The sequence below is a fragment of the Rhododendron vialii genome, chromosome 13a (assembly GCF_030253575.1).
Source record: "Rhododendron vialii isolate Sample 1 chromosome 13a, ASM3025357v1".
In the NCBI taxonomy this organism is placed as follows: Eukaryota; Viridiplantae; Streptophyta; class Magnoliopsida; order Ericales; family Ericaceae; genus Rhododendron; species Rhododendron vialii.
This window is the reverse complement of record NC_080569.1, coordinates 29,971,587-29,996,137: the sequence shown is the minus strand read 5'-3', so window position 1 is coordinate 29,996,137 and position 24,551 is coordinate 29,971,587. Positions and strand designations below refer to the sequence as shown.

The 24,551-nt window shown below is 38.1% G+C and overlaps 2 protein-coding genes across 5 annotated transcripts; both read left to right on the top strand.

Annotated features, from left to right (window-relative positions):
- Window positions 1-2,873: 2,873 nt before the first annotated feature.
- On the top strand, window positions 2,874-8,448 carry LOC131312476 (uncharacterized). Of its 2 annotated transcripts, none has more exons than XM_058340239.1 (10): window positions 2,874-3,046; window positions 3,434-3,694; window positions 4,269-4,473; window positions 5,363-5,453; window positions 5,532-5,677; window positions 6,362-6,605; window positions 6,701-6,805; window positions 6,946-7,128; window positions 7,227-7,431; window positions 7,772-8,448. In XM_058340239.1, the coding sequence occupies exons 2-10, from the start codon at window positions 3,475-3,477 to the stop codon at window positions 8,257-8,259; spliced, it is 1,887 nt and encodes a 628-aa protein (XP_058196222.1). In that variant the 5' UTR covers window positions 2,874-3,046; window positions 3,434-3,474; the 3' UTR covers window positions 8,260-8,448. The 2 variants fall into 2 exon arrangements, with proteins under 2 accessions (XP_058196222.1, XP_058196223.1); XM_058340240.1 differs by lacking the exon at window positions 2,874-3,046 and adding an exon at window positions 3,221-3,311.
- A 5,516-nt stretch (window positions 8,449-13,964) lies between these two features.
- Window positions 13,965-22,226, top strand: LOC131312475 (uncharacterized). Of its 3 annotated transcripts, XM_058340235.1 has the most exons (10): window positions 13,967-14,437; window positions 15,306-15,422; window positions 15,558-15,716; window positions 17,436-17,597; window positions 17,778-17,894; window positions 19,538-19,645; window positions 19,745-19,852; window positions 19,952-20,059; window positions 20,218-20,770; window positions 21,943-22,226. In XM_058340235.1, exons 1-9 carry the CDS (start codon window positions 14,102-14,104, stop codon window positions 20,671-20,673), a joined length of 1,671 nt encoding a protein of 556 aa, XP_058196218.1. In that variant the 5' UTR covers window positions 13,967-14,101; the 3' UTR covers window positions 20,674-20,770; window positions 21,943-22,226. The 3 variants fall into 3 exon arrangements, with proteins under 3 accessions (XP_058196219.1, XP_058196221.1, XP_058196218.1); XM_058340236.1 differs by lacking the exon at window positions 19,952-20,059 and having other exon boundaries at window positions 13,965-14,437; XM_058340238.1 differs by lacking the exon at window positions 17,778-17,894 and having other exon boundaries at window positions 13,966-14,437.
- The last annotated feature ends 2,325 nt before the right edge of the window (window positions 22,227-24,551 follow it).

Genomic DNA, 24,551 nt, shown 5'->3' with positions numbered 1-24,551 from the left:
ATAGATAAGCACAAAGAATGTGTCTTGTTGGTTGACGGGTTTACTCTTCAACACTCATACAATTGACTAGGTTTCGTTTTATAAAGTCAAGCCGCAATTTTTTTTTTACTTTCTTATGAATTTCATTGACAGGGCGCAAATGGTTTGCCTTTAACAGGATCCGGAAAGAGATCATTTAAGGTGGGTATTAGCTGGCCAGAAACTTGACCGTTGAACCCAAAAAAGAAAAAGAAAGGAAACTGCACTAAAGTGTAAGGGGGTGTTTGGGAGGTGCATTTTTGCATTTTTTCATTCCCATTGTTGCATTTTGATTGTTTGGCTACTCTATTCTCAAAACCCATTTTACAAAATCCATTCCCAGATTTTGACAAAAGAAGCAAAAAGTGAGAATGAGGCCTGGAGGTCCTTTTTGACTTTAGGGATTTTTGCATTTTGGATAAATTACTAAAAAAACCCTCATTGAGTTAGGTAATTACTTCCATTACTTCCACGATACAGAGAAAACAGGAGAGAGAGAACATTATTCCCTAAATAGCTTGTGAACCTGAGGATGCCGTCCACGTCATCGATGAATTCGACGGTCCAGGCCAAAAAATTACATTCCCCAAAAAATATATAAATAAATAAATAACATTATTTATACACCTTTTAATACGACAATAAATAATCAAGGACAAAATGGTAAAAAATCAACTCATAACTCATTTTGATCATATATCTCCCAAACACTATTACTGTTCCAAAATACATTCTACACATATCTCCCAAACACTCCTATCATATTCAAAACACATTTTGACCATAATTCAAAAAGTGAAAAAGCCAAAAAGCTGAAAATGAAAAGCCAAAAAGTAAGCTCCCAAACACCTTACAACAATGGGTATCCAGATTTTGGTGATTTGTGTAGATTAATGTATGCTATTGCCTACGTGGTAGCAAGTGGGGTCAGGTGACCCCACTGAGTTTGAAATTACCCCGGATAGCTATACACTTTTGGATTATTTTGGTAAATTTGTTCCAAGAGAGGTTATACTTACCCAAGTACCTCAACAATATTACAATCCTTGCCCTCACAAAAGTCTGACCCACTGTCTCGATCTCTCTCTCTCTCTCTCTCAACATGTGCTCTGATTGGACTTTCGAGTCCAATAAGTTTAGGTACACCGCCTCCAATTACTACATCATCCATTATAATTTTTGTAAAATTAAACTTGAATTTCAAAAAAATACAGAAAAATATTCATAAATTTTTAAAATAATATATTATGGGGTTCTGTAAAAAATCAGCTCCAACAAATATCGATAAGTATTATTTCTTGATTCATATGGGCGAAATTGTACAATTGAACAGTTTCGCCCTTACAAATCAAGAAATAATACTTACCAATATCAGTTAGAGCTGATTTTTTACAGAGCTCTATAAAAATATTATTCTAAAATTTATGAATATTTTTTTGTATTTTTTGGGACCCAAAATGAACCCCACAAAAAATATAGTAAATAATATAGTGAATGGATGGTAGTGTATATAGCATCTTTCTTTGGAGTCTATCCACGAGTACATACCCACGTAGTACATCCTCCTCCTCCTCCTCTCTCTCTCTAGTTGTAGCAAAAAGCAAAGCAACACCTATAACTTTAAAAAAAAAAAAAAAACACCACCACCCATGTTCATTATCAGATACTGTAAAATATAATTCATGGGCTCCAATTTGGAAGCTCGAACTCTAAATTAATCGGGGCAAAATTGAAGTCAAAGTAGATTTTGTATTATAGGTAAATTTTTCTCCAAGTTCCATTTGAGCTTTTTCAAAGTCCGGAGTGAAATTTTCAAATGAGACCCTTTACAAATTTCAAAAATAAACATAGAAATTGTATTGCAAGTATTTTCAAATATAAGTAAACAAAATTATTTATCATGCCATTAGAACTCATGAAACATATTCCTATATATGACCAAAAATCCTAAAGACACGAACAGTGCACATGGCGGCATGAATGTCCTTCTCTGTGGTCCCGCACGAAAAATCCAAGCTATTCCATAATTTTAAAAAACAAATTGAGTGGGCTATTGAAAACTCAAGTTAGTTGGATATATGTAGGTACTCGATTAATCTTCCAATTTTTCATTCATATTTGAATCGAATTATCCATGCAAGAACCAGAGTGAGACTCGCGTGCCGGTATGTGCACCATCGGTGTCCATAGTAGTTTTGACATAAGACTTGACCTCAGTGCTATAAAATTTTGGGTCCACCCCTAGAGCTTATTGGATTGGTTCAATGATTGTTTTGGTATATTGTACCGACATTGATAATTTTAGTATTTCTTTTGTTGCAAATAATTAAATTTGCCCAAACAATGGAGCTACGGTTATCATGTCAAGTGTCAACCTAAATGTATATATATACCTAAGGAATTAAAAACTACTAGGCCCCATTCTCCATAACTTTTTTGTATTTTATGTTTCAGTATTTTTACTTGTATTTTTTTAATTAGCTAAATTGATTCTGCTAAATTGAGAGAGAGAGAGGGAGAGAGGTTCTGCTAATTGGCTAACGGAAGTGAAACGAGGGTTTGAATTGGGACACGTTTGAAACGCTGGGGTTTTAATTGTGCAAATAAAAAACTTAGAGTTTAATTTTGCAAATGGGTCAAACTCTAGGATTTGTTACTCATATGTTATTTTCCCTAAAACCAAAAAACATTCCCTCTCAAAAACCAAAAGCACTAATCCTCGTGTGGAAAATAAAAAATAATAAAAAGGGTCTCGAGATAAATACTAAAGAAATCAGAATTTAATAGAATTCCTACTGAAAAGGTGGAGATAAGTTCTATAAATAGGAGGGTCCATGTGGTTTCGTTCTTCCCTACTTTTCTCACAGAGTGATAAAGAAGGACAAGGACAAAACAAAGTTGAAACCGCACAGTGGGAGACAGCAGTCCAAAACCCATCCAACCCGGCAACCCCTACTCTCTCTCTCTCTCTCTCTCTCTCTCTCTCTGCATCAGTATCCTTCTGAGATCAACCTTGAAAGATTAGCAAGTAAGTTCAAAGCATCTACACTCTTCCATCTTCTACCTTTTTTCCCAACTAATGTTTTCGAAATCCAATGAATCTTGATGTTCTCTCATATCAATGCATTGTCTTCATTGCCCAATACCTCTCTCTCTCTCTCTCTCTCTCTCTCTCTCTCACACACACACACACACGCAAGCAAACAAAAACTTGTTTCCTGCCATGTGATGCTTCTGATCAGAATGATACCTTCCTCACACTATAAAACAAAAGCTTCTAGCTTTCTTGTTCTGTGACTGCCTGCATCTCTTCTTGACGCTTAATGAGATTCTAACTTACTCTGGGTGGTTCACACCTACCTCTTCTGATTCATCAAAACTGACTCTGTCAGTTGCATTGTTTTGTGATTTTCAGATTTGAAGATAAGGGGGGAAGCTGATTTTGGAGACCAAAAAATGGTGAGATTTTCATTAGCAGTGATGGGTTTTGTGGCCTTATGCTTGTCGGTCGCGGCTACAGAGGCGCAGGACATGAAATACAAAGACCCAAATCTAGCATTGAATGTGAGAATCAAGGACCTCATGGATCGAATGACGCTCGAGGAGAAGATTGGGCAGATGACACAGATTGAGCGTTCGGTTGCGTCAGCTGATGTGATGAAGAAGTACTTCATTGGTATGCATTCATCCTTCATTCAAATAATGTGTATTAGGCCTTTCAAAAAAAAAAATTAATGTGTATTAGAAAGTCACTATTATGTACACACGTTTTTTATGTGTCTTTTTTGGTGTTAGAACAAGGTTTTAGCTGAAAACAAGAGCTTTTTTACGATCTTGGGAGAAACCCATTTGATGTTTTGTAGTTTGTAATTTTTTTTTTTTAATACCTACTTCATGGGTATGCAGCCATCTTTTTGGTCCTCTGAAATTGTGCAAATTTTCTATGATATCTACGTATATTTATGAATCTACATGTATGATGTATCTATGTGTTTCTTCATTTATGAATCTACATGTATGATGTATCTATGTGTTTCTTCAACTATCTTGCACAATGTCTGGAAAACCCAGTTCTGCACACGGTCTATGTTACATTCGTGTTGTTAGGACCATAGGTCCTTACAGGGTGAAATCTGGACCATTGATTGCCAAAATAGACGGCTCCTATAGTGCTCTACAACCCAAATCTCGCTCATAGGTTGTTTAAATGAAAGAGTTGGTTTGTATTGATTTGGAATTAACTTGGGCAGGAAGTGTATTAAGTGGTGGAGGCAGTGTACCGGCTCCCAAGGCTTCTGCCGAAAGTTGGGTGAATATGGTGAATGATTTGCAGAAGGGTGCTCTCTCTACACGTCTCGGCATCCCAATGATTTACGGTATTGATGCTGTACACGGCCACAACAACGTATACAATGCAACAATTTTCCCTCATAATGTTGGCCTTGGAGTTACAAGGCAAGTATATATTCCCAGGACTACAACTTTTGTTATAATTTTTTTTGTAGCCCACAAGGGTTATTTTCATATGTGGACCTGTATATCAAGGTGATGCTTAGCACATCAGACTTGTATAAATTTAGAAAGCTTGCGATAATTTGTGTCTGTTATCTTTTGGTTTTGGTTTTGGTTTTGGAGTGACGTCCATTCTTATTTGATTGATGGTGTGCTTGGAACTTTTCAAGATCGTTAAAGAATAGCAGAGATTCAGATATTTATGACTTGTCAATTCGGAAAGGTATCGATTCTAAAATAGTGATATATTTACTGCTGGAAATTTTAAGAATCAGTTTGATTTGGGTAAGTTTTAGCTTCAAACAATTCCAGATGTAATGATTTCTTTTTGAACTTTATATACTTGAAGCTTTTTCTGTTTTGTTATCTATTAACTTGACAGCTGGAAACTCGAAGAATGGGTCGTTTAATACAGTTGCCAGGTTAAGTTTAAATTTCAAAAGCTTCAAGATGGTGGAAACGTTGGAGTGGTTGGTATTTTGATTCGTTTGTGTGGACTTTGGACTATGTTTTACAATAAAAACCGAAGAACTAGTGATTGTTTCTTGTTTCGTTGTGATCTACGTCTTTGGATAATGCAGGATAGGGAGATGGTTTGCCATTACCTACAAATGTTTGAACATTAATAACAAGTTCCATTGAATGGAAAAAAGCTCCATTCCTAGTTAAAATGGTCGTTTGTAAACTTGTAGCAATCCGTTAGCAGATTTTAGTATTTAGGCCACTCGGAGTCCTTGCTTGGATTTATTTACTTACTTCTTTTGAACTGCTATTGCCTAAAATTTTACTGAGCAATCTGCTTATGTTGAAATTTGCCTTGGCTTTCTATTAGGGATCCTAAACTTCTCAGGAAGATTGGGGAAGCAACTGCACTTGAAGTTAGAGCTACAGGAATCCCCTATGCTTTTGCTCCATGCATTGCGGTAACAAACAACTAGACCACTGCTAACCTAATTTGAAGTAATAAATCGGTTTGGTTTCTAACAATTCCGTTTCCACAGGTCTGCAGAGATCCAAGATGGGGTCGGTGTTATGAAAGCTATAGTGAAGATCATAAGATTGTTCAAGCAATGACCGAAATCATTCCGGGATTACAAGGAGATCTCCCTGCAAATTCTCAACACGGTGTCCCCTTTGTTGGTGGAAAGTATGAACCTGCTTCTTTGATATATGTCTCCGTACTCTATGAGGAGAAGTCTGAATGTTGATATGTTGCTGAGTTTTCCCAGACAGACTCTTTTAATATTGCGTATTTTATTACACTCGCTGTTTGAATACTGTGACCATAAAGTAGTTTTCCATCCCCAACTGCCTCTAAACCTTGTATTTAGCCAATTTCTTTGACATCTTCCAAGCTATAATAGTGTGGGGTATATTTATTAGCCATGTAGGTTTTAATATAGAAACTCGTCGATGGCTTAAGAAGTTATACCTTGTCTAACTTGCAGTTACTTTTATTGGGATACCTGCATGTTCATTTCGGATGAACTATGGTTATTGCTTTGTCACTGTCTATAGATGTTGGGCATCACATGTAACATTGTCTATATAGTGACCACATATAGAAGTATGGTCCAATTAGTTGGTTCTAATTAGGTGACAGCCTAAATTTCCCAACTTCATTTCCTAGTTGACTCTGGTGATTTGTCTAAACTTATTAATGTGTGCTTACGTGTGTATATAAACTCACTGTATATACACACACACACCAAGTTGAAGTGTGAAAATCACTCCCTACATAGTTTCCTTACAAAATTATTACTGACTGAAATGCACCAACTTTGAAAACCCGCCAGCACAACCCCTTAACTGAGTTTTTCCTTTCATCAAGGACAAAAGTTGCAGCCTGTGCTAAGCACTTTGTGGGAGATGGTGGTACAACAAACGGCATAAATGAGAACAACACTGTGATTAACATGAAAGGGTTGTTCAGCATCCACATGCCGGCATACTTTGATTCTATCAAGAAGGGTGTTGCCACAGTGATGATCTCCTACTCAAGCTGGAACGGAGTAAAAATGCATGCTAACCGTGATCTTGTCACCGGCTTCCTCAAGGACAAGCTCAAGTTCAGGGTAAGGGAAAATCAAATAACAGGATTATCAGATTTTTAGATTGAAAATAGTCAAGAGGATTTTGAGTATAATTCTGCTTTGTTGTTGTATTCCAGGGTTTTGTCATATCAGATTGGCAGGGTCTCGACAGAATTACATCCCCGCCCCATGCTAACTACTCTTATTCTGTTCAAGCCGGAGTCCTTGCAGGAATTGACATGGTTAGTCACAGTGCGATGTGCCCAGAATTTTTTTCATACAAGTCTACGAGCATTGGAACCTTGTAAAATGCTGCTTTTTAAACATTTTCTTGACATATATTGTCACCTTAGCTTACATTTTTGTCCCGGACGATTTGCAGATCATGGTCCCAAATGACTTCACAGAGTTTCTTGATGATCTGACGCTCCAGGTAAAGAATAATATCATTCCCATGAGCAGGATTGACGATGCTGTGAAGAGGATCTTGAGGGTTAAATTTGTCATGGGCCTCTTTGAGAATCCAATGGCTGATCTTAGCTTGACCAATCAACTGGGAAGCAAGGTTAAATGACTCAGATATCTTATTGAACATTTTTGTTTTTATGAGGTGGGAAAGTGCCATATCCATTTAACGGTTTTATTATCATTTGCTTGGGACAGGAACATCGAGAATTGGCTAGGGACGCTGTGAGGAGATCACTTGTGCTTCTGAAGAATGGTAAACCTGCCAATACGCCACTGCTTCCACTTCCCAAAAAGGCACCAAAGATACTTGTTGCTGGTACTCATGCTGACAACTTGGGTTATCAGTGTGGAGGATGGACTATAGAATGGCAGGGTGTTAGCGGCAATGAGTTCGTAGTCGGTATGTTTCCAACCTGATGTTTCAACATACTGTTCATGATTTCCAGTTCTTTTTGGCCAATGAAAAATGAATGCTGGTACCTTCTGGACATCGCCAAAGTGTTGACAATTTCCTGAATAAAAGAATGCTGGTACCTTCTGGACATCGCCAAAGTGTTGACAAATTCCCGAATAAAAGACGGAAGACGAATGAAAAATATGTTATTGTGCTAGCTGTCATATTTAATATCTGGAACATGTTTTCTTCATAGGGCTGTGACAATCAGCAACTAAGACCATACTACTACGAGTGAAAAGGTCTACCATTTCTTGTATCTCATGCAATATGATTTTGTTCACAGGTACCTCAGTCTTAGCAGCTGTAAAGAACGCTGTTGACCCAACTACCCAAGTTGTCTATAGTGAGAACCCTGATGCAAACTTCGTAAAGTCCAACGATTTCTCCTATGCCATTGTTGTCGTGGGTGAAACACCTTATGTGGAGACACTTGGTGATAGCATGAATTTGACGATACCCGAACCTGGGCCAAGCATAATCACTAACGTTTGTGGTGGCACTCTCAAATGTGTTGTCGTTCTCATCTCCGGTCGCCCTGTTGTAATTGAGCCCTTTGTCGATAAAATGGATGCTCTTGTTGCTGCTTGGCTTCCAGGAACTGAAGGCCGAGGTGTTACTGATCTTCTGTTTGGTGACTATGGATTTACTGGTAAACTTGCTCGCACTTGGTTCAAGAACGTCGATCAGCTCCCAATGAATGTTGGTGATCCGCATTATGATCCTCTTTTCCCATTTGGTTTTGGTCTCACAACCAAACCTGCAAATAACTGAGATTGGATGGTTTCCAGTTGAATCATAATTCATATGCAGAAACATTGTGAGCAAGTTTCTACCCAGAAAAATTGTTGGGAGGACTTGGTGTTAATCCAATCCGGCCGGTCAATTTATATGCAGATACAGATGAATCACATGTTGCTGATAATATTGGGATATCTATGGGTATTTGCTTCTTTGCTTCCATCTATTCAGTTATTTATCTTTTTCGGGTTGAGCAATTGACTGGTAAGTTTTGCAATGAAATGTGTAGTAGTAACAAACTTGATAAACTTGGGAAGCATATTTTTGTCTAATCCTACTATAGTGGAGTACTAAATATTAAGGGCTTCTTGAAACTCGAAGTGAGTGACCGCCTCTGTCTGCGCCCTGTCTTGATACATCCTGAATCGGGTACAAGGTCAATACAGAAAATTTGGAACATTAGATGCCTAAACTAAATGAAAGGGGCTCTTTTTTTGATGACTCAGATGTCTGGGTCAACTTACACCTACTTCGATTAATCTTGGGGAACCAAAACAACCATCTACTATCAGGAGACCCAATTGAAACCGAGACAAAGTCATGTATGAACTAGCCGCAAAGGAGTTCGCACCTGGGAGGGTTTGAGCCTGAAACCTAATGGAAAGGGCTCCTTGCTAGTTTGCATGGGAACAAGGTCATGCATATGCATAGCAGTGATACGTTTTGCTTGCTCCTTGCTAGTTTCAATATTACCTTAATAATGTGCTGGTTGAACTTTACCTTTTTAGCCATATAAGTAGAGGTATATATATAATCCATTGGACCATTTGTGATTGATTTCGATGTTGGAAATCACTGAAGTTGGGGACAAATAAACAAGCCTTTTATTAGACCTTAGGAAAATGCTAATCACAACCCCTAGAGTGGCAGATAATGTGTGAAAAAGTGTATCGATGTCCGAAAAAGTATTTTTGATATTCGCGAGATGGGTAGTGAAATTCTCACTTGTGTGGCATGACATGCATATTATTCACCGCCTAGTAGCAGTAGTAGACATATACATCGGCTTCTACTAGAGTCTAAAATTTAGAATTTGGGGGTGACTATTCACAGCCCCGTATTTTCTCCTTTAACCCACTACATTTCGGTAAATGGTTGTTGAAAATCATACATAACATTTCAGTAAATAGCTGTTGAAAACAAGATTATATTTCGGTAACTACATGTCGAAAATATGTTTAATCTTCGGTAAACAACTGCCGAACATACATTTTCGGTAAATAGCTGTTGAAAAAAATTAGAAATTTCGATAACTAACTGTATGCTGAAAATGCATCTCAATTTCGATAACTAACTGTCGAGTATAATTAGAAATTTTTAACGGGCTAAGGGAGAAAATACGGGGCTGCAAATAGTCGCTCCCTAGAATTTGCATAAAAATTTAAAATTACAATCCGTACCCACAACTATTGCAAACAAGCCCCACTTTCTTTATTTTTTTGGCCTCGTGCACACTATATAAAGTATAAAGCAATTGTTTTTGGAACGATAGTGGTAATCACACATGTGCAAGGGACCAAGAATTCGAAGAACAAGCATGGAGTTGGCTTAGCTAAATCCTCTTCTATCTTGGCTTTTTGACCTAGGAAAAATCTTACCCCATGCCATAGGATCTTGGTCACATAATATTTCAGTAGGACCTTTCAATCCCTTTCTCAATTCTCACTTTACGTTTGAAGTTTTCAATTTTCGCTCGCGTCCGCGTATTATGTGATTTAGCTTAGGACATTTCTTTAGTGTATACAATAGCCTAGATGTACAAGTGATGCATTTGCTATGACTGAAAAACTAAACTATCCTAAAAGTTGAACTCGAGGAAGTCTATTTTGGATCCTCCTGTGGTGGATTATTACCTATTGTTTCACCACCGTTGACAAGAAAAGGCATATTTGTTGGAATTCGTACATAAATTACGTGAAAAAGCAACATAAAAAAGAGTGCTATTTGAGAATTTTGCACAAAATTGTTTTGCAAAGTTGATCTGAAAATGTGTCTTTAACTCCCATTCCGTGCTTGTTTCGAGAAGTGTAATCAGTTCGGATAGGGAGAGACACAAGAATTACGTGGCTCAACAAAATCGTGTCTATATCTGCAGAAAATACTTGGTCATCTTTATTTGAAAGATAAATAGTAGACAAAAACACTAGGCTACATTACATAACCCAACCCCTTAGTAAGCCTATCGCTCACCGAAAACACTCAATAGAATTACACACACCCTACTACTTCTCGGTCAAAGGGTCTTCGTAGTGCACCTCGGTGTGCTTAATCAAAATGCCATCATCATGATCTGAACCATTCAATTTATAGAGATCGCTTGATAAAACATGTGTACCAAAAATCAAGTTAATCGGATTTTGATTTTCCATTATCAAAATTGAGTTGTCTCACACTAAATTATTAAAATTTTACTGACTCGTATAATCCCATATAACCGTATAGCTATTGTTGCTTGAGAAAGGACAAATGGTATCCAGTCAACTTAATTTTATTCCAGATAAAAAAAATAAAAAAAAACTCAATTAACAAAATACTGTTGCACTCTACAAATTGAAAATTTCAGATCACGATGACAATTTTTTTTTTCAATTGGGCAACCGAGGTGCCTATACAATACGGGTCCCTTGTCCCAACTCTTTGTACTCTAGCTATATGTTTTCCTCTTTGGTTTTTGTTCTCTTCATGTTTACCACGTGTATTTACCTGAGTTCCTACTTCGACTAATGCAGGTACCCAAGCAATTAATTACAGCATGTCGACTAGTGTAACGCCCCGAATTTTGAAAACGTTAAATAAATATTAAAAACACAATTTTTCCAAAAGAAGTTTATAGATTTACTACGTCATCATTCCAAAAGTATAAGTCCACATATTACAACCATATCGAATTTAGTTTAAGTTTTCAAATTTGTCAAAATATTACAATTCCCAATAAACCATGAAGCTCTCAAAATAAAGTTGATTTAAATTAGTCAGAGCAACTAAGCATACGGCAACCAAAGCTCCACGCCTTCGTCCACAGCAGGGTTGAACTCGATCAGAGGAGAATGAAATTGATACTTTCTGAAAAATTAAACTGATCTTTGAAGCTGCTCTTTCTATCTGCATCTTAGTCCAGGTATTGGCTGAAATAGCTTTGACATAATCAACAATTCATGTTCCTGATAGTTCGGGTAATTGCTCATCAACATCTTTTGTTGTCAAGGTCATAGGTAGGGCTGTCCACGAGCCGAGAATTTGTTTTTTCAAGCTTGGCTAGGACTCAGAAGGGACTCTCACTGTTTTAGCAGTAAATGCAGATCATTGCCGCTTGAATGAATGGAGATCATTGCCACATGAATGGCCAATAAGTTGCAGATAATCGCACTCAAATGTCATAATGTATCATCGAGTCAAGATATTAAATGAGTTGCAGATACTTGCAACAGCCGGTGAACATTTATCTTCCCAGATTTTGCCAAAGTCACCTCGTTTATTGGTTGAGCAATGGCAGTAAGTAATTTATCTTTACACTCTTTTGCGCATCTCTTTCATAAGTAATCGTGATCCCACCGAACTACGTTGTGGGCTCTGTCACTGCCTCTGAGAGAGCATGCATGTAACCAAACAGATGTACCCATAGATGTGTTAACTATCAATTTCCTTATTACTCCCTCCGTCCCATTTTGGTTGCACTTGGTATCGTCGAATTACTCTTGGCCGCATCGAATTGCATTTGGCCGCTACGAATTACTCTTGGCCGCGCCAAATTACTTTTCGCCGCATCGAATTGCACTTGCCCGCTACGAATTGCACTTGGTCACATCGAATTGCACTCGGCCGCATCAAATTGCACTCGGCCGCTACGAATTACTCTTGGCCGCATTGAAGTACTTTTCACCGTATTGAATTGCACTTAGCCGCATCAAATTGCACTTGGCCGCTACAAATTACTCTTGGCCGCATCAAATTGCATTTGGCCGCTAAGAATTGCTCTTGGCCGCATTTAATTGCACTTGGCCGCTAAGAATTTCTGACAAGTGCAATTAGATGCGGCCAAGTGTAATTCGTAGTGGCTAAGTGCAATTCAATGCGGTCAAGAGCAATTCTTAGCGGCCAAGTGCTATTCGATATGGCCAAGAGTAATTCATAATGGCCAAGTGCAATTCGATGCCGCCAAGAGTAATTCATTGTAGCCAAATGCAAAAGAGTGTAAAGATAAATGACTTACTGCCATTGCTCGACAAATAAACGATGTGCTCATAAATTTATTTAGAATCGAGTTAAATCATTTGAATTATTATTATTTATTTATTCTATTTTCTTTTTTGCTTTTGTTAATTTGCATCAATTTTGTTTTGAATTATCGATTTGTCTTCCTTATGATTTTGACTATAATTGGGTGCTTCCGTGCTAGAAGAACCTGGTGAACTGGGCGTACAACTTCCCAACTTTTTGTGGATCTTGCTTTTTTTATGATTTTTTTGACTTTTTTTAATTTAGTGATTGCTATCTGATAGAATCTAAGCCCGTAAGCCATACCCTCTGAGGTAGTGTATTCAATGTCCCGTTGGTCTAGTACCATCACTGGGGACACATATCAATATTGGACCTAGCCTGGCTGATTGGCTTTCGGTTGGAATAAAAAAGTTGAAAAATATGAACTAAAATTAAAGAAAGTTCACAAAAACAAAAAACAAAAAAAGTACGGATTATTTTTACTTTACACTTGATCATAACTTTTTATATTTTATATTTGTCTTATCAAGACAAACCAATAATTTTTAAAAAATTGACGCAAAAGTAAAAAAGCTTTAGAAATTAAATAAAAATAAGAATAATTCAAAATAACTATTAAGCCAAAAGGCAGTAATTTATAGGAATGCCATATTTGTGGCAAACAATATACTAAAATATTGTTTATGTGAACAAGTCAATGAAGGACATAAGGCTCGGTTTGTTTGGTTTGGTTTGTAATATACTAAAATATAGGGGTAATTATTAAACCTATTAGTATTTAAGCTTTGTTTGGAACCTAAGGAAAAGAAAAGAAAGAAAAAGAGAAGAAAATGGGCAGAAGAGAAGAATAGGAAGAAAAATTTACTAAACTTGAAAAGGAATGACTTCGGTGTCCCCGGTCATTTTGGGGACACCATAACTTTTGGCATAACTAAATCACTATGAGCATAACTAAAATCTATTATGAGCATAACCAAAACCATTATGAGCATAACAGAATCATAAAAAGGCATAACTTGTTTGTTATGCATAGATTATGCCTTTGTTAGTTTTTTGGATATTCCTTGTTTGGGTTCTGTTATTCTTGTAATGGGTTTTAGTTATACTCATAATGGTAAAGTTATGCCAAAAATTACGGTGTCCCCAAAATGACCGGAACACCATAGCATCATCCAACTTGAAAATTTTATTTTATTCTCTTTTTCTCTTCCAACCAAATAATAGAAGGAATTTTTTTTAATTTTCTTTTCTTTTCCTTAAGGCTCCGTTTGTAACCTATGGAAAGGAAAAGAAAAGAGAAGACAAATGAGAGGAAAAATTTGTTATTCATTAAACTTAAAATTTTTATTTTCTTTCTCTTCCGACCAAACAATAAAGGGCAAAATAAAAAAAAAATCCTTTTTTTTTTCCTGAGTTCCAAACAGAGCCTAAAAAAACTGCCGAAATTGAGCTTCCTGCAAAGAACCCTAATTATTGATTAGCCAATGACCTCAATACTCGGTTTTAGGGCTAGGGTTTGAAGCGGTTCACTTTCCTAACCGGGGTTTCTTCCTCTTCTCCCTCGCTTCTGCAACCCTTCTCCTCCTCTCTGTCACCAATGGGCAAGAGAGAGAAGAATCCAAAAGCAGCTAAGTCCCATCACGAAGAAGAAGAAGAAGAGGATCAAGAACATCAACAATTGAACCCTACAAGATCCCCAATCGTAGTGAGCAGCGACGATGAAGAAGCTAACGAAGATCTGAGCTTGAAAATCGTCGAGAAATCAATGCTACGAGCTTGCACCGCCCCACAAAGCTTCACATTCGACGTCTCTTCTTCTTCTTCTTCACAGGAAACCGAAGTTGTGGCGTCGGATTCGAAGAGTACGAAGAAGAAGAGTAGGAAAGAGAAGAGTAAGAAGAACAAGAAGGTGGAAAAGCAAGAGGAAGAAACTGTAAGCACCTGAGCCGTTTCGCGAAGTTGATTGAGTTTATCAAAGTTTTCGTTGTGTTTATCTTCAAATTGAAACCTCTGTTTGGCTGTTGGGTAAGTTGAGGAAATCATAAGGAATTGGATTAGGTTTTAGCATGTGCTCTTGACTTACTTTTTGCTTCGACTGCGGACGTATGTACTTAATTATGCAGATGGTGAGCATCTTCATCCCTTACTCGTACTTTTAGAGTGTTTTCCCGCAAAACTATGGACTAAAAGCGCATGTTTTTACGGTTTTCTAGGCAGGTCATTCTCGTCGCTTACATCAACTAAAATACCAATTACCGGACACACCTTGACTATTGCCATTAGAAGAAACGCACCCTTACTCAAAAAGGCTCCATAGGACCATAAGCACTTCAATGGGCAAACCCAAATCAAAGCTCAAATTTGAGTAAAAGCTTCAGTAAATTTTGGAAGGGGCAAAACAGGTTTGCAAAATTTGCATAAAAATTTGAATATCTCTTGATTTGAATAAAAATTTGAGTATCTCTTGATTTGAATAAAAATTTGAGTAGAACTCAATTTGGTTTAAGTTTGACTTTTGAGTTACAGAGTGGAGTGGATTTTAGGAGGGTTTTACTCAAATTTTGGGTAATAAAAGAGACTAAGGGCTGGAGATGCTCAGCTTTTAGTCATACATGGTCTCCAGGTCATGGAAAGTCCTTTGTGTGTATTTTCTCTGGGGCATTTTTGTAATTGTTTTCCGTCCGATAAGTTAATTGCGAATTTTGAATAAGAATCATGGTAATGGAGAAGTTATTTAAGATTTGTGCTTGTAATTTTTTATTAGGGCCGTTGTGAACTCTTTCCAGCTTAAAATGTATTAGGTTGTGGTTGCTAAGGAAGAAGAGAAGGCTGAGACAAGCAAAGCAGCCGAGAGTAATGAGCTTGCGGAGACGAATCCCGCTGATATACCTGATAATGTTGTGTTACGAAAGCTTCTTGTGAGTTGAAATGATATGCTGTATGTCACTTTGGAAAAATAAAAATAAAAAAGCTACTTCACTTGAAAGCTATTTGACTATTTCAGTTGAAGGCTTAGCCTTAGAGTGGGATCTCTCTGTTTGATTGTTCTACAGCGAGGGCCAAGATATTTTGATCCTCCAGACAGTGGTTGGGGTGCATGCTATAATTGTGGTGAAGAAGGTCATATAACGGTGAACTGTACCTTAGCTAAGCGGAAGAAGCCGTGCTTCGTTTGTGGGAGTTTGGAGCACCATGCCAAGCAGTGCACAAAGGTTTGTGGAAGGAAAAAGTTGATGGGAAGGTTCTTTATTTACTACTCTCACTGTCTAGTTTAGTGCTTTTGGCTCATTTTAATAATGTTTTAGTTAAGTTTTGTTTTTCTTGTCCTGTTGGATTTCAAGTTGCGGAACAGCTGAATTGTCTGTAACTCTACTCTTTGCGCTTCTCTCATACTGTTCCATGGGCAGAATACGAGTTACGGAAGTATAGCTACCCATTAGAGTGCAAAAGGAAAACGGAGGAAAGAGAAATATCTAAATTCTACATCTGTGAGGCTTAGCCTTAGGCAATCTTTTGGTTAGACTTGAGAGTTAATATGACTGGTTGCAAGATTTTAGAGAAAGTGCATTACATTTTGTAACTAGCGAATTGGTGGTGCAATCTTCTTCATTTAACAAAAATTATGATCCGTAATCGCCGAAGTTCCAATTTTTGTAAGGAGTAGGACAAAAAGATGAGCACAATTATCGTCACTATTATGTGCAGTTACATGTTTGCCCTTGCATTTAGAACCTTTTGCACTTAGAAAGGAATTAGTAACAAAAATTATTAAAACTACGGGCATCAAGTGATTTACAGGTTTACTTTTCAAAATATTGGTGCCTTTTGAGAAGGATTTAGGGGTATTTCCTCCTTTTCTTATCCTTCTCCTTTTATTCCAGTAGGTCCAGTACGAAAGGAAAAGGAAAAAGAAAAACTTAGGCCTCTCAAATGCTATGCCCATTGCCCGCTCTATCTGCTTCAAACAAGTCACTGATCTGAACCAGGGGAGAGATGAGATTGACCATATGTGACTCGTGATCAATACACCTCTTGGCAAGCTTGTCTGCAACTCTCTTTCCTTCACCAAGCGTTTGTCCTATTGTGTAGCCATTTCTTGTCAATAGAGATCTGCAATCCTCCACCAAAGCTCTACATGGAAATTTGGTGGAGATTCCCTTGTGGGAAAGTTGGTCATGTCCTGATAGTCAGGTATCTATAAACATAAATGATTTGTGATATATAAATGTAATGCATACAAACAAAGGCAGCTGGGGCACAACCTTGAATGTAACATTATTTATATCATGCGCCAACCAAAACTACTACAAATACCACTCTATGACTAACGAATCAACAAATCCTTTAAAATATTGAAGGAAGATGCGCCAATAAAAGGGATAATCATGGTGCTTACACCGTTCCTTCCAAGGCATGTATCATTAGGCTTTTCTTTCCCCTAAAAGGATCCCTCTCTCTCGCTTTGCCACCCATGCTACATAGTGCCAGTCCACATCCGAGCTTTTCAGTTACCTCTCCTCATAATGATAACTAGAAGGTTTGGTATGAGCAGGGGTCCTACATGGTATTATCAATTATGAAACTAGTTAAGCCCAGGCAAACAATCTCGTTGATTGTCTATTTTCTTAGATCTCCTTGGAAAGTTTTCGTCTTCTCCCACAAGAAAGTTGAAGTAATTCAATCTGTTCATAAGCCGTAAGTCAAGTACTTTGACGTTTATATGTTTTTCGGTTTTTCCTACCATCCTTTTCTGGGCTGTTTATTTTGTAGTGGTTCCATGTTTGAAGTGGATAAAAAGTTGGCCTGCTTGTAATTTCCATTGTCAAAGTGGAAAAAGTTGTTTTCGTAGAGCTTTTGATGTAGTTCTATAATTATTTGAAGCAATAATATCCTTGGTGTAAGCCTTTAAGTGCTTTTTTATGTGTGTTCAGGGACAAGACTGCTTTATCTGCAAAAAAGGAGGTCACCGTGCAAAAGATTGCCCGGAAAAGTACAAGCGGGTATCTCAGAGTTCTAAGATATGCTTAAAATGTGGAGACTCTGGTCACGAGATGTTTTCATGCAAAAATAATTATTCTCATGATGATTTAAAGGTACTTCTACTATTCGAGTTTCTTGTGATTGGACATACAATGAATCAATGATACACGTCAGTGAGTGGGTTAATACTGAGGAGTTTATCTGATTTCTTTATCATTCAGACTAGTGTGAAATTCTTATTGTATAGGTAATTGTTTTGAGCTTTTTTTAACCTCCTTTTCTTAACTCATCAGGAAATTCAGTGCTACATTTGCGATAGCTTTGGCCATCTTTGTTGTGCTGATTTTGCTGATAATGGCCCTGGAGAACTTTCTTGTTATAGATGTGGTCAGTTGGGCCATAACGGTTTGGTACTTTTATTGACCCTTTTGTATTTGGCAGCATTGTTTTGTTTATAATGAACTATATGTTAAGTTCGTACATATGCGTTCAGTGTCAACTTCAACGTGAATTCTTGGGATGTCCCTCTACAGGTTCCTGTCATGTTCATATGATTTTATATGAAAATATTGTTGTTTTAGCAACTATATTAACATAATGGAATCCTAGTTAGGTTAGTACTGTCAACATGTTAAAGTTTAGGAGATTAACTTGTTCTGGTGGACAAACTTCTGGAATCTTCTTCTGTTCGGTCTTTCTGTGCCTTACTACCTTGCATTTCTCCAGTTTTTTATCCAACGCTACTATCTAATTCAGTTCTCACCATGCATAGTTGTTCCTGTTAAGGAGACCAGATGTGTGGAAAAAATGGAGATGGAGACTGTTTTGAGTTGAATTAGACATCTGGTTTTGTGCTTAAGAAACGGCTATGTTGTCAGCCTCGCTGAGGTTGAATGGGTTTGTAGATGTACATGATGTAATTGATTTTGCATATGCTTGCTTCCTTTACTTTTGTCTGTTTTTCTGTGTTATTATTTTCACACCTAAGAATCAAGTTCAGATACAAAAAGTTCTCTTTTAAATCATAGTGAGCATCATACCCTATTAGGGCCATTGGCTATGCCTTATGATTATTAGATGATCAGCTGGTTTTATTTTGTAACTGCAGATTTTAGAATCATCTGTGTGGGGTGGTGATACACTTGTAGCTAGGCGGGTCGAATCCTCTGAGTGAGCGGCCACCTCCCACAAGCTAACCTAAAAAATAAGGAATCAGTTAGCGCCGCCTGGCTGGATTCAGCCGGAGGGCACTCTGATGCCTAATTTAGACACTGGGAGAGAAGAGGGTAAAGGAAAGTAAAGTAGATCTCAGATCTAGAAATGGCGTGCCTCTTTAGGGTTTTTATCCCTTAGGTTTTATAGAGTGAGTGTAATTGCTAGTTGCTCCCCAAGTCTGTCCGTGCTAGGCACGAGTCCCGTGACGCCATCTGTATGGTTTTTGGTAGGTGACGTCATGCATGACGCTTCGTGTGCTGCTGAATGCACATGTCCGGAACGTGACACCAGGATGCCACGTAGAATCCGAGTGGCTTCTGAGTCATCTTCAAAGGCTGGTCACAATCCTCTCGGCTCTGTTACTGGGCTCCCAGCTGGGCTCGCTGCATGGGCCTCAAGGGACGATTGGGCTGAGGGTGTTGCTCCTGTGCGTCCGGCCCAGGCACGTGAGATGGGCTACCCGTGGTGTCAGGCCCACTGTCTAGTTGGACTCAGCCACTACAATCAGCACGGGGTTTAAATTTATGACAACCCACTTCAACAGATATTGAATGTGTCGTATCTTTTGCTGTTCATGTGTCTGGAGTTCTATTCGAGTATCGCCAAGTTGGGTTCAGGTTTTATAGCTATTCACTTTAACCAACGTTGCTGCGTATTTTAAAGTTATTTTAGTTAGGGATCTATACATGTCAGTCAATTTAGCATGTTAACATTCAATCTTATTTCAGTCTGTTGGTACTACTTTTTTTTCTGTTTTGATCAGTAATAAATCTCTTGGTACTACACTCTTAATTCTACCAAGTCAATATGTGTTTAACTTGGAGTACAATACATGCAGGAATGCAAAGGGGCACATGGTGAGAGAACTACAGGGGGGTCACTTAGTTCATGCTTCAAGTGTGGTGAAGGAGGACATTTTGCTCGTGAATGCACGAGTTCAACTAAGGTATGTTTTGGGCTTTTAGCAGGTGGCCTCACAGATCACTTCTGCTTTCTTAATTCTACTAAGTCCATATGTGTTTAACTTGGAGTACAATACATGCAGGAATACATAGGGGCACATGGTGAGATAACTACAGTGGGGTCCCTCAGTTCATGCTTCAAGTGTGGCGAAGGAGGACATTTTGCTCGTGAATGCACGAGTTCAACTAAGGTATGTTTTGGGCTTTTAGCAGGTGGCCTCACAGATCTCTTCTGCTTTCTTAATTCTACTAAGTCCATGTGTGTTTAACTTGGAGTACAATACATGCAGGAATACATAGGGGCACATGGTGAGATAACTACAGTGGGGTCCCTCAGTTCATGCTTCAAGTGTGGCGGAGGAGGACATTTTGCTCGTGAATGCACAAGTTCAACTAAGGTATATTTTGGGCTTTCATCAGGTGCCCTCACAGATATCTGAGGTCTCTGAATTTTGATGTGTCCTCTGTTCTTTGCGCTGCTTGTTGCTACCAATTTCCATTGGTGTTTAATTGGTCTTCGAATGATGTGGGATTTGTTTTTGCTGACTTTACACAGGTTCGGAAAAGGAACCTTGAATTATCAACCCCTGCGCAGAAGTTTTTAGACAAAAACAGAGAGGATGTGAGACCAAGGTCTGTACCTTCTGAACCTGGGAAGAGTCGCAAAAGGAGCAAATTTCAGTACCAAGGGGTTACTACAACACCATCTAATGTAAAAAGAAGGGGTGGTTGGATTACCGAAGATCCTGGAGACTTATCCCCTGGAAAAGCCAAAATGCGTGGATGGGGTCCATGGGGATCTCCTGTAACACCAAATGATAAGTGGAATAAGACTTACTATTCATCTAATAGTGGTCATGCTTCAAGTTCTCATTCTTCTAGAAAAACACAAAAGCTTCATTTTGGAGATTCAGAATCAAATGGACCCCCCCAATTTTATCAGCACAGATATTCAGCCTCAAGGTTTGGAAACTTTAGTAGTGATGGAATGAGGAGAAACTATGATTGGTAGCAGGAAGATTTTTGCCCCTGTTGTACGAAGGCCTTGAGGAGGGAGTAACTGCAAAAGGATATAGGTTTGGGGGATCTCATTTTGACATTTAATCCACGTAAGTATCTGCAGTTTGGTTTTCATTGCTTAATAGTTTTGGATTCTGTTTTCTCCCGTGCGTCTGGTTTCAATCCATTTGTCTTTCCTTTTGTTTGAAACTTTCAACATAGTGAACATACTAGGACTTCTGTAAATGTGGTCTGACACGTTTCTTTAACACAGATCCAGCAAGCATATCAAAGAATTCTAGTTGTTTGATGTTTTCCTCATCATATTGTTATGTGTTTTCTATCATTGTATCCATGTGGTTCGTGCAATATTAGTTATGTATAATGTATCTATGCCAAACATGCTATTGGGGAAGATAAAACCAATTTAGTGTACACGAATACCAGTTTTGCACCCTTGTCCTTGGATTCTGCGATTAGATAAAACCACCAGAACAATCCCCTGCCCGCATCTGATGCTGATAAAAGTAAGATTACCCATGTCTTAGCGTAGTCGGGCCAGCTAAGATTTTAGTCTGGTTCCATGGCAGTGATGCACACTTTGTACTCTATGAAATGAATACAAAATAAGCAGCTCTCCATTTTTGTTCAACCGGTTGTCCATTTTTGCAGAGAATCTGGGCCTCCTAACCCAGGTTGCCCAGTTTCCTTGGTGGAAAATTGCAATTTTATGAACTTGGCAAGAGTTCTTTTTGTAGACCTGATCTATTGAAACCTTCTTTTCCCTTCCTCTTGTATCAGCTTAGCAAAAAAAAAAAAAAAGGATCTATTGAAACCTTTGAAGAATACTGTCATTAGCTAGTTATTTTTTTGTCTATTTGTTGTCGACTTCTTGTTAGTTATTCAGCTCACTGGAGTGTTTTAATGGGAGCTTATATTTGTTAGCCCATTGGTTTTGGACAATCTTCTGCCAGTGACCAAAAACCAGACGCACCACTTTTAGCTTTCAAGCTTTCCTTTCTCTGTCTTGTTTGAAGTTTGTACATCTTTTGTTGTGATCTTACGGGATTTACCTTTTTATTGTGTGATGAACTTGTTCTAAAAGGGTTTCCTTAATTTCCTTCATTCTTAGTATGTCCAGTTCGTATTTCCTGTCCTATTGTTGTTTGATATAATTTCCAACTCAAAAAAATGCGCAGACATGAGTCGAGTTGTCTCTCTAGTGTACGCTACATTAATATCATGACATTGTTTCAACATTTGTGTTTGTATCCTTTTGCAGTGAATTGGAGCCGATCTACCTGTACATTGTCCGGACGCAGTAATTCCTCTCTGAAAGTTCTCGGTGTACATTATAGTAGGGAAATGCTAAACCCTGTAGTTGGGAGCTTGATCTGCCCCCAGAATGTGTCGAGCTTAGTTTGAAACACAATGCAATGTTTAATTTCACAGCCGACGCTTTAGTTATTTTTTCAACCAGCTATCCCGGTATCTCTCTATATTTGTTATTGCACCGTGTCTACTCGGATATTGTTATATCATCAATGAAAGTGGTGTATTTATTTAGATTTTACAGCACCAGACAGAGGGGAATAAAGGAAGAAAACTCATGGTTTTCAACTCATGAGGCTTAAGTTTGGTTAATATTCTTCATTACTTTCCTGACTTGTTGAAAAGAAAGGTCAACAGTTTCCATAATGTGCAGTTTGCTATGGGGAATGATATAAATGTTTAGTTTTTCCTTTTTTACTGGACACAAATGACAAATCTTTCCATTTTACTCTCTCAACGAGACAAGCCTGAACATAAGAAGGCAGGGTTGCTTCAGCCGTTGCCACTGCCTAAAAGGCCATGGGAGAGTGTCACTTGACTACATTACCAGCCCCTAAAGTGGGAGAGATCGGCACCATTGACATCATCGTGGACCGATTCTCCAAATATGCAACATTCGTGGCAGCTCCCAAGTACAACTCAACGAAGGAGACGGCCCAACTCAGCTCATTGTCAAGTACTAGGGAGTACCTAAGACCTTGGTGAGTGACCGGGATAGCCGTTTTATGGGAAATTTTTGGATGGAGCTTCAAATGTGTTGTGATTGGTAACTACTGTGAAATTCAAAATTATGTATTGTGTTTAAAAGGATAATGGTTGGTGGTGCAAAGTGGTGTGAAACAATGTTTCAAGAGCACTCAATAACCTCTCCTATTTTGGTCGGCGATCTGTAATTTGATCCAGTTTGTATTTTATTATTACTACATCTCCCTCGCAAGATATTGGACACATTTACAAGATTGCTTGGTCTTTAAATTTTATTTGAAGTCAAGTCAAGAATTAGACAGGCTTGTATTGCTAGAGAATGAGCCTGTTAATATGACATGTAGACTGCATTGCAAGAAACTTAGTAATTCTGCAAAAAGATAGTTGCAGATAAATCTTGGGGAGTGATTTTGCCAATCTCCTTTTTGTTAATGTCATTTTCCATTTGTGTCTTTATTAGATGATTTGTTTTGTGAGAGAAGGGGAGTGGCAAAATCAATTCCATAAATCCTAGTATAAGAATTTGCTACATTTTTTTGTCAGAAAAAGTGAACGTAGACTTTCCTCCTGTTTTTGCATTGTAGTGTCGAGGCAATCAAAATAATAATCGCAAATGATTTGTAACTATCAGCAGAGACCACTAAACAATTGATCTTTTTCAAAAATTGCTCTTTTAATCTTGAATTAGTTATAACTCAATCGAGGATCGGGTATGCATGCTGAGTCGGGAATCAAGACAAACGTAGTTCGCTTAGATGAGTTTGACCTTAAATGAGCTAGTTGTGAACTCAACCTGGTTTTCTTCTTCTTCGCTTTTTTTTTTTATACCTTTTTTTTTTCTGAATTTATGAGCTGGTTGTGAACATGACTTATGTATATACGATATTTATGGAGTTTTTATTTATCTGAATTTTTTTGAAGCCGTATAAATATTTTCACATTCAACAGATATGATGCTTGGATTTTTTGTACCACCATATTGAAAAGTGGCTCATATATGATGTGGCTCTCGAACGGAACACAGAAATAAGTAGACATATCGGACGCTAATTGTCAATTGGATGACATTTTCCTTTTTGGGGCGGAGGTTGTTGGCTCTCATGCATCTTGCAAATAGAAATTATCAGCAAATGCAAGATCTGCTATTCCTTCAAATACAAGATTTAACATGTTCCAATTTCCAACTAACAATTTGGGCTTAGGCTGGGTTGAGTAGGGCTTCAGCCCTTTTTTTCTTTTCTTTTTTTGCTGGTGGGCTTCAACCCATTTGAGCAACCTTTTTTTATAACTTTGAGTTTTTCAAATTTAGCTAAGGTTAAGCTTGGGCTTGATGCATCAATCTCGAAGGTGGACTGTAGGTTATGTTTAGGGAAAATGATGCCCAAAACGTGTTTTGATAATTAATACTCGTCAAAGACAAGCTAAGAACATTTATTAACGCCTTGGTGAGTATTAATTATCAAAATAGGTTATTGGCCGTCATTTTTCCTTATGTTTAAACTATAGTCTATAGTGTGTATTGGAGTACAATCTATTTGAGCAACCTAACCCGAGTTTGTAAGTGAGTTAGGCTTGGGCTTTATAACTCAAACTCGAAAGTCTTGGGCGAGTATGTGGAATAGTCAGTATCACTTGAGTCGGGCCTAGACGAGTCGTCAACCCAATTCAAGTTTCACTTCGATCGGGCCTAGGTAAGTCATCAACCCACACCATTCAAAACTCAACTAGATTTCCGGCCCAAGTTAGGCTTGGGCTTTGTAACTAAGACTCGAAAGTTTGCGAGTCTGTGGAATCGTTAAGATCACGCGTGTCAGGTCTATACGAGTCGTCAAACCCGATCCAAGTCTAACTTCG